Source organism: Leuciscus leuciscus, assembly GCF_965113295.1.
Source record: "Leuciscus leuciscus genome assembly, chromosome: 1".
Classification (NCBI taxonomy): Eukaryota; Metazoa; Chordata; class Actinopteri; order Cypriniformes; family Leuciscidae; genus Leuciscus; species Leuciscus leuciscus.
In genome coordinates, this window is record NC_138725.1 from 25,491,065 (window position 1) to 25,501,865 (window position 10,801).

The 10,801-nt window shown below is 36.0% G+C and overlaps 1 protein-coding gene across 1 annotated transcript; it reads left to right on the plus strand.

The window, feature by feature from the left end:
* Nucleotides 1-5,771: 5,771 nt before the first annotated feature.
* LOC309473818 (uncharacterized protein) lies at nt 5,772-10,082 on the plus strand (the record flags this gene model as incomplete). Its single annotated transcript, XM_082135986.1, has 3 exons — nt 5,772-5,933; nt 7,697-8,272; nt 10,033-10,082. The coding sequence occupies exons 1-3, from the start codon at nt 5,774-5,776 to the stop codon at nt 10,080-10,082; spliced, it is 786 nt and encodes a 261-aa protein (XP_081992112.1). The 5' UTR covers nt 5,772-5,773.
* Between the last annotated feature and the right edge of the window lie 719 nt (nt 10,083-10,801).

Genomic DNA, 10,801 nt, shown 5'->3' on the forward strand with positions numbered 1-10,801 from the left:
CCCCCCTCTCTCTCTCTCTCTCTCTCTCTCTCTCTCTCTCTCTCTCTCTCTCTGTGTGTATGTGTGTGTGAGTGTTCACATTGTCAATGTGTCAGTGTCACCAAATTTATTTTTGTGGTGGTTCCGCATTTTGGACTATTTTATGTGACGAGCAGTTTTCAGTCTCACAAATTTATTTATCTGTGTGTGTGCATGATAAATTTACATTGTGAATGTTTTTAGCACTGTTTTTTATGTCTGTCTATCTGTGTTCTGCGTTTTTTTTCTTCTGATTTTGATGATGAATTTTGTCTATTTTTAGCACTGTTTTTTATGTCTGTCTATCTGTGTTCTGCGTTTTTTTTCTTCTGATTTTGATGATGAATTTTGTCTATTTTTATTTTTTCTATTTTTCTGTTTTTTGTTTTTTTCTCAGTACAATTTTTTTTTACAACTTTGACAAAAAAGTTATTTTTATTGTTAGAATTGTGATTTCATAATATTTAGATATGAATCCAACTGGAAAAACTTGTGAAAAGATATCATTCAGTTAGTCAAATAGCATATAATGGGGCTCTATAGCCATCTAGTGGCTTTTTTAAAACTACATTTACATTTTAAACCTACCAAAATATGGGCAAATATAAAAACCTATTTATTTTTTTATTTTTTTTTTTATTGATGGATTTTTTTATCCATCACTCCACCTGCCCTTATTGCCTCAGATTGTGAAGCACAGCGCAGCACGCAACAACCTCCGACACGAAGGCACGGCTTACCTCTGGCGGTCAGCTGATTCATCAGAATAAAGCTGAAGAATGGGAACCGCTGTGTTGAGATGGCAGTAGGATGTGGGGTTCAGTGCCTGTAAATACATGATTGTAGTTTGAATAAAGTTTCATGTGTTGTTGACTTGTATATGCATTTGTTTATTGATGGTTACTTTTATTTGTTCTTTTAATTTATTTATGTTTCTTATTGTCAGTAAATACAAATATAATTATTTAATTAATGCATTAATTCATTGCTTGACTAAACATTTAAATGTTTTCACTGCATTTATCTACAGTGTATTCATGCATAGCTATGCCATATGACAAAACAAATTACATTTTGCTTGTTTTATTAAATTATATAATTTTCAGTAAAACAAAGGTAATATAATTAAGTATTGGCCAGCATTTATCATTATTATTGGGTGTAAGTTTTGGGGTGGGCTAGCAATACAATTTGTTCTGGGGTAAAATACATTTTTAAGGAGTGATGCTTACATTTTTTGAAAGTTTTCTCCAAAGGTAAGATCTTCAAGCCGCTGCCCGTCTCCTTTGTGCAGACATTACAAACATTACAAATACTTAGGAAAACCATTCTAGGTAGGGCTGTCGAGTTACTGATGTTGTGAGGTGTTAGTGCACCTGTCGCTCATATCATTTTTTTATTGCCAAACTTAGTTACATACAAGATCAGGGAAATATACCATGGTTGTATATTTAACAATGATCAGTCATAATGAAAAAAAAAAAAAAAAAAGACAAATATAATGGGTAAGCATAAATCAGGAGATTTTATACACAGGAAAAAAGAACAATGACAAGGTTAAATATCTTTCAATAATTCATCATAATACATGAATGCATTTTTTATTTTTTATTTATAAGCCTGAGAGATGAAATGAGAGGTAAATTTAACAAGAAAAAGGGGGAAACAAAGGAGATTTAAGCCACTTTTGCATGTGGGTGAAAAACTGTGGATAAAATAAAGAAATAACATATTCAAGAGATGACGATTTGGGGATTTCGTAATAAAAATAATATAGTTAAGGATAGAACTGGGTCACATTATTAGGGTTTAAAATATAAGAACCTAAATCAACCCTAAATGTATACAAAATAAATGGGCAGCTGTTTCTTCATCAAGACACAAAATGAGCCAATTTCGTCAATATCAAGATATTTATAGATAGATGAATTAAACCTGTCGCTCATATCTTTTAAGTTGTTGCGCATGTGTAAACGTCAACATGGCGGATGATGTCCGGCTCGCATTCATACTTAACGAGATCTGGCTATAAAGTTACCTACTCTTTTAGCGCATGTTAAGTAAGTACTTATTGAAATTTCATAAACCCCGCCTCCCCGTGTTATTCAATGGGACTTGAGACCAACTAAACAATTTAATTACACTTCAAACATCTTTTATTCCAAAGATGGTTTGTGTCATTTACTGTAGTTTTTATCACGCTGATGTAAATTCAAGTGTTTGTTTTTAAAATAAGTTTGTTTTTAGTTAGTTATTTGATGCTATAAAAAACGGTGGTGTGACATGATTGACAGCTGTGATTGAGAGGTTATCTGAGCGAAGTAGTCACTGAAGCACTGAAGGGGGTGGATTGGAATCCACTGCTTCAATGTTTATGTAATGAGCGATTATAATCAAGGTATTAATCAATATTTTTCCTTCTTAATATCAAATGAGTTGAATGACTTCTCTGGAGATTTTACTTTGTTATTGAAGTTACCAGTGTGATTACTGAAATGTTCTTTTCATGTATTCTTTTTAAAATAATTGTATTTGTATGTAAATAATAATTTTCACACAGTATTTTGTATTTTAATTTTAAATACATTTCCATGTATTTATGCCCATCTCTGCCTGTTATGGTAACGGCGTGACGTTTCTGGACAGCGTGAACTAGGTGCTTAGCGAATCACAACACACTGGGCCAAGCTGACCAATCAGAGCCCGTCGTGTATTTCTGAGGGAGAGGCTTCTTATAACCAGGAAATCATCAGACCGGTTTAGGAGAAGGGACACAGCGGTGCAGAATAAAGGTAAATTATGTGAAAAATAATGCATTTTTTTATTATAATTTTTTATGAAGCATTATCTGACTCCAATATAAGTAATCTGACTCCATTATGTGTGTGTGTCCTGTGAAGCAAATGGCACAGATGTGTGTTAGAGGTGTTATGGCTCGTTTCCACTGAGCAGTACAGTACGGTACGGTACAGTACGGTACGGTTCGGGTCTGTTAACCATGATCTGGCTAGCGTTTCCACTGCCAACAGTACCCTTACTTGATGGGCGTGGTGTTTCGATCGACGTCATTTTCGCGCGAAGAAGAACATAGTAAACTACAATGGATGACATATACAGCAGATCTTGTTCTTGCTCCTCGACATGTTTGTCACAAGAAGACAAGCGCCGACATTAGGCTTTTCTCAATATTAAGTACGCAAAGTTTGTACTTGCCATGTGCGACTCCTACATGCAAATGGTACAGCGCGTTCTTAAAAGGTCACTCAGCTCGCTCTGCTACTCCGGTTATCTCTGTTACTCTGTATGTACATTTTAAGCAACAATAAAACGAAATATGTTATAAAACACTACTCTGCCTCTTTTCGTTTTCATTTAAATAAATTAAACATTATAGGGACACAAATGTGGTTCATGCACAACGCATATTGACTGCACGTTATACGTTATTCTATTTAACGTTATAACAAAACGAAATTTAAAACACAACCCTAACGTTACCTCTTTTCGTTTAAATAATAAAAAAAATTACACATATTACAGGCAATATATGCATTTGTACAAATGTTGCAATAAACATCAGTGATAATCTTGTAATAAGAAAATGACAAGAAACCATATTTCTTTTTGTAAAATTTCAGTTTTATCAATAATAGCCAATATAAAAGTTTAAGTAAAAGGTACAAGACGCTATACAATAAGAAATAAAGCAAACAATTCAGTCAAATGTCCAAATGCTGCGCTCTAGTCTAACATTACAACAGTAAAGTTAAATACAAATAGCCTATAATATGAAACTAAACTTAGCCCTCAGCCAAAACGATTGACAGGGAACGAATTATATATTCACGAGACCAAAGATCGCCCGTTAGGTCTACACAAGACGAATTATATCTCATGTTTAACCACTACCGTCGGAGTCATCGGCGAACGTCAGAAGAACTAACTTAGCCGAGGAAAGGCTCATCCAGCCGGGAAACATGAGCGCCGAGCGCCCGCTGATCGCATGGATCTCACAACCGGGGAAAAACAAATCATCTTTATAAATAAACCACAGATTTGAGCTTTAAACAACTACATTCTCGCCTGAAAAACTCTTAAAATTACATTTCGTGACACAGTAACAGTAGTATTATATTAAACTGTATATTAAAAAATGGCGCTTCTTATGTTGTCATTCCCCTCGTAGCACGCGCAAGTGACGATTCTCTGTCAACCAATCAACGTCCTGCAGTGAGTCTAGCTCCACCTTTTAGTACCGTACCACTGTGCTAGGTACCCCAACGGAAGGGTACCCAAAAAGTGGTACGGTACGGTTCGGCTTTTTGGTACCATTCTCAACTTTTGGCAGTGGAAACGCAAATAAAAGGGTACCGACCCGTACCGTACCGTACTGTACCGCTCGGTGGAAACGCGCCATTAGAGACACATCAGTCCTCAATCTGCATAATGACGATTCCCTGCATACATTAGCATACTGAGATGATGAAGGCCATTGTCCCACGTTTAATTCACATGAATACTTCTAAACTGATAACTGCTGTACTAGGGCAGTAAATAGTTCTACCCATTTCACGTCAATAGTTCCTGTTTTCACCTCATTTATTATGCTGATGTCTTCAGATCTCCTGTAAATTGACACCTGAAGCTCATTTCACTGGTCTAAGACTAAGGGTATCTGTTGGTTACAAATATGCAAGTTTTTCTGACCATTATTCATATTTATTTTTTAATGTACAATACATCATTTGTGTTATTTTTTGTATTTCTAGATATCTGCCTATATTTTAATTAGCGGTGGGAATCTTTAGAAACCTCACGAATCCGATCCGATTCTGAGAGTCACGATCCGATTACTTTTTTTCTTATTAATTAATTCGTTTACCAACTTGAAAATCTTAAACTCTTTTTTTGATTTAATCACATATGTAGTTATTAGTAGCCTACTTTTAAAATAATTACAATTGAAACATTTAATTGAAATGAATTAATTTAGCTTGAAAGCATTAAAGCAAGTAAGAGGAACAAAGAAACATATTACGTGCTTTAGTATGTAAGATTATCTGAACGTTTTCCAGTCAAGATCTGTGAGTGATGTTTCTCTTTCTCAGCTTTACTGTTGTTTGATTATTACTATGACATCATGGACAGCAGGAGATATTCACTAATGCACTAATGAAGTATAAGATGTGGTTTGTCTGTTTAGTCCATTAAGACATAACTGACTGTCTTTACACTAATTTCGCGTCAGAAATAATTTTGAAATGCAAAAACATTTCCCCACTACAGAGTCTCTCACAGCCTCAGCCGCGAGCGCTCTTCACCAAACCCACATCAGCATTTGAAACTGAAAGCATCCTTCTGTCAGCGAGTTTCGCATTTTTAATATATAATCCCACATGCATTCCAAAAGACATAAATCTTCGTAGAGCATTTGTAAGGAAAATACCGGCGGGCGAGATCGTGCACTGCAAGCGTAACATCAAGCAAATCGCGATGCATCTGAGTAGGCTATCTTAATTTTAATTAAGAAGCATAATAGTGTTCAGGTTAGTAATAAAATAAGTTGTGAATTAGCATCAGTTACTTTAAAATAGACAGACAAGCATAACTGCTTAGATGTGATATTTAGTACAAAAATAAACTCAGTAACTGATATGTCAGATCAGCTCCTCCCACATTGGAATTCATCATCAGTAAAGCTCCTCCCACAACAATTACATCATTAGTGAAGCTCCTCCCACATTAATTCCAATAAATGCTGGAATATTCCCATCAGCTACAAGTGAAGACGAGCACAATGCATCAGGAAGAGCTGAAATCTGTAAAGACTGAGTTTATTAAAGAGGAAAGTGAGAACATGAGTGATCCAGAACCCTGCAGAATGAAACACACTGAAGATCCTGAAGAACAAAGAGGTTGGTGTTTATTCTTCATTCATTCATGATGCTGAAGAACATTCATGTTAGAAACATTCAAGCACTTCATCACATTTAGATAAACAGTTTAACTATGAAATGGTACAAAGTGTTCTTGTTTGTTTTCAACAAATGGTCAGTAAAGGTCATAAATATTATTTGAGCTCTTTTTGTTGTTGTTACTGTTATATCTGGTTCAACTATTTTTTGCAACAATGTTGCCATTATTTTAGACATTTTTTTCAATATAGTTATAATTATAATTATTTGACCAATAAACAGTTAACGCCAAACTGTATCAAGTACATGAACTTTCCAGAAAGGCTGACAGGATTGTAATCATAACTTAAGCAAACTCTGATTTATAGTTACTAGAATTTAGTTACAGTACACAACTTTATTAATAACCTTAGTATCCGGTCAACACTGTACAGTTTGTGTGAAAACTGAGAGAATGGAGAGAGATTATTTTCTTGTCCTCCCGTCATGCTGTAGAAAGAGCCCAGATGATGTCACTTCCTGGGTGCCACAATTTAAGAAATGCTCTGTTTTTGAGGAAGGAGGAAAATCATGTGAGAAGTAACAGGGATGAGGGGAACATGTAGGACACAGATAATACACTAATAAAAAAATTGTCAAATTAGAACAAGCTAAAGATTATTCTGACGGCAACGTTATGACATCATATAATTAAAAAAGACACCTGACGAAAAGCATGATGCATTTCTGGATCTTTATAAGGAAACATCCAAGCGACCAAAACAATATTAAAGTTAATAGATACATTAAATGTGCACTGGGGGGGGGGGGGTTTCTACATGATTGCCAATCATTTATAGATTTCTAGGATTTGTACAGGCTTTACATTTTTATTTAAAAATTTGTAATGAGCAATTCATTTAATTTCATTTTTGAAGCAGATTTGTCACGTGACAGTATTAATTAAAGTTTCTTAAGTTAACTGCATCAAGCCACTCCTATAATATCAGTCACCACTCAAATGAACTGAGTAGGTTGAACATGGGCTGTTCATTTGAAAATGACTGTAAACCTGTGTGGAGAAGTCTGTGCACGCCAGTATTGACACTGCAATGGTTGTGATATTATGCTTTCATAAATTCAAGGTATAGCCAGGGCCGGCACAAGCTCGACTGCCGCTCTAGGCAAAAAATTGTTGAAGATTAAAATTGTGTTGTTTTGTGTTATTTTCAGTATTTTTATTTGTGTAATGTATTTTGTGAAGTCAGGGTGTGTCTGTACACGTGCTAGGAGAGGCGTGGGATGAGACATGGGAATGTGCGTCTATTCTAAACATAGTCATCATGTGTTTCCACCTCGTAAGGAAATCTCTTCCTAGAGTTCCTTTGTTAGGAGTATAACATCCAAATTGAGTGTGCCGGCTGTCAGAATTATGGCACTATTGTATTTTTTTATGTTAAAATTACGTTAGATAATTGTGTCGTTGATCAATATTTAATAGTTCTCACTACAGAAACATAGTATTTGTGCCTATAATGCTTTGAAAAATAATAATTGGAATATCAATGTACCTCATTTATCATGAACAGTTTCAGGGACGTATAATTGATTTATAAAAATGCATAAAAGTGGTTGTAATATTTTATAGCTGTTGCTTACTTTCTGCTGTTACATCAGATCTCACTTTTATGTCCTTTCACTTTATATTTCTCTCTTTGAATTATTATGTACAAAAAAATTATTTTAAAATAAAATTATTTTTCTTTATTCACATTTCATTTCAGACCTGATGGAAGTGAAGGAGGAGAGTGAAGAACTGAGTGAAGTGAAGGAGGAGAGTGAAGAACTGAGTGAAGTGAAGGAGGAGAGTGAAGAACTGAGTGAAGTGAAGGAGGAGAGTGAAGAACTGAGTGAAGTGATGAAGGAGAGTGAAGAACTGAGTGAAGTGAAGGAGGAGAGTGAAGAACTGAGTGAAGTGAAGGAGGAGAGTGAAGAACTGAGTGAAGTGGAGGAGAAACATCAAGTCAAACCTGGAGAAAAACCTTTGAGTCGCTCAAAGACTAAAAAGACATGTTTAAAGAAAAGAAGAGCCAAGAAATCTACAACCTGCATTCACTGTGGAAAGTGTTTCACAAAGAAAAGTAATCTTAAGATTCACATGAGAGTTCACACTGGAGAAAAGCCGTTTACATGCAATCAATGTGGGAATAGTTTCAGGCAATTAGCACACCTTAATGTTCACATGATGATCCACACAGGAGAGAAGCCGTTCACATGTGATCAGTGCGGCAAAACATTTCTTTGGGCATCAACCCTGAAGAAACACCTGCCAGTTCATATGAAGGAGAAGCCACATTCATGTTCTGTGTGTGGAAAGAGTTTTTCACAGCTGCAATATTTACTTGCACATCAGAAAACTCATACTGATGTGAGAGATTACATGTGCTTTGAGTGTGAGAAGGCTTTTATTACAGCTGAACATTTAAAACTGCACCAGAGGATTCACACTGGAGAAAAACCTTACAAGTGTTCACACTGTGACAAGAGATTCAGTCAGTCAGCAAGTCTGAAACCACATGAGAGGATCCACACTGGAGAAAAACCTTACAAGTGTTCACACTGTGACAAGAGATTCAGTCAGTCACAACATCTGAAAACACATGAGAGGATCCACACTGGAGAGAAGCCGCACACGTGTGATCAGTGTGGAAAGTGTTTCACAACTAAAAGTCAGCTGAAGAGACACATGAAGATCCATGCAGTGGAGAAACCACTTTATTTTTGTAATGAAAGTTATGACTTGTAAATGTAATAAAGAAATGATTCTTTCATTTCCATGTCAATGAATTTGTACATTTGATTTAAAATGAATTGTTCTATGCATTTTTACTTACAGTACTTTTTACAACTATTTACAAGATTACGTTTAAAATTTGAAAAACAAAATAAGAGTTTAAATAAACAGTATACATAAAACAGATTGTAAGAAAACATTTTTCTGTAGACTTTTATTGAGCTGAGCAGGAGATCCGGGATGAGCTGCACAATAGAGACGCTGGTAAAGCCTCAGCCGGAGGGACATCATCTGGGATCAGTGCATATTTACACTGTCCACCAACAGGTTTGCAGGGCTGACTCAGTCGACGGCTGCCAGTCACTGAGATGTTCTCAGAAAGAGGAGGAATAAAAGAAATTAACTCACATACTCAAAAATCAAACCATAAAATATTTGAACATAATTATAGCAAAACCGTCCTGAGCTAAACTCTGCAGGACAGTGGCTCTCCAGGACCCATCCCTGATCTATAAGACATATTTTAGTGTTTCAATTATATACTGTTCATATTTTTTTTAAACAATATCTAATATCATAATCTAATATCCATGTGTAAAAGTCAGTTCTTCATAAAAAGTACAATATTTGCCTCTGAGATGAAGTGGAGTTGAATAACAACCTAAAGTAGCCTACTTCAAAATTATACTTTAATACAGAGTAAATGTATATTGTTACATTCCACCACTGGTTATTTGGAAATTGAAACTAACAAAATGTATTGTCACATGAACAAATTGTTGCTAGCTGTGTCCCGGGAGTTGTTCAATGGGATGGTCTGGTATGTACATAATAAAGTCTAAAGAGTATTTACTATGTAAAAATCACATACTGGTAACATATAAGTCAACATTTAAACCTTTATTGTATTTTTTTATTATTATTATTATTATTATTTAAATGTTTTATCATTAGATACATTAGATTACTTGATTCATTTGAAATCCAATACTTACATTTAAAAGTGTAATCTGGCAGTTTCGTCTCCAGCGCGCAATGAATTCTGGGATAGCCAAGGCTGCGAAGGATCCTCCTGATGTATCCTGGATTCATGAGAAAAGAGGGATGCATTTGCAGGCCGCATTTTGAAGCGCCAACATGCGCCACAATGATGCAGTTGGCTATACTTTCCTCTTTAAATGAGTCTCAGTGCGTCCTCCGAAGGCCGCGTCGGCCGCCAACTTCGACGGACGCGGCCTTCAAAGGATGCAGCCCCTGAATTGGGACACAGCTATAGTCTCGTCTGTGTAAGTTAGTCACAGTCAAATCTCTCTTCTCCACCTATAGTTGGCGCTGTTTCACTGTGGCTGCTGTTGAATCATCCAGGTTGTGAATGAGGCCGACACCTGATGTGATTGTAAAGCGCTTGGTGTGTACAGTAGTAAATAGTAGCGCTATATAAATGCCTAATTCATTAATTCGTTTCTTAACAGCCACGATGAGCAACTGACATTTTGATGGTTGATTGGTATCTGTTAACTCAAATTTCATGTGATTCAGTCTGATTTGTCTGTTTAGACCAGGGGAACCCAATCCTGCACAATTCATCTCCAACCCTAATCAAACACACCTGCCTTTAATTTTCAAGTGATCCTGAAGACCTTAATTGGCTGCTTCAGGTGTGTTTGATTAGGGTTGGAGATGAACTGTGCAGGACAGTCGATCGGCAGGAGCAGGATTGGGCACCCCTGGTTTAGACCAATGCAAAAAAAAAGCAAAATCACTCTCTGACAGTAGGTGGCGGCAATATACATAGCAGTGCTGCCAACTTTTTATTTTCTGACACTGCCTGTCATGGTGAAGATAAAAATTAAACAGTATTTTCATGTTTTCTAACAGCTGTTCAGATTTTTGTATTTGCTCTGGTGCTTATCAACAATACAGAGACGAGAGACGCTTCCAGATTATTCTTCTGTTAATGTTAGAAAGGCGTTTGACTACGTATACCGTAACGCTAGGGTACATAAAATAAAATTAAGCATACTTTGAGCTTTATTCGCTGTCAGTTATTAGCACCGTCTGTTCGTGAGCCACCAAGTGGCTTTTATGTAACAGC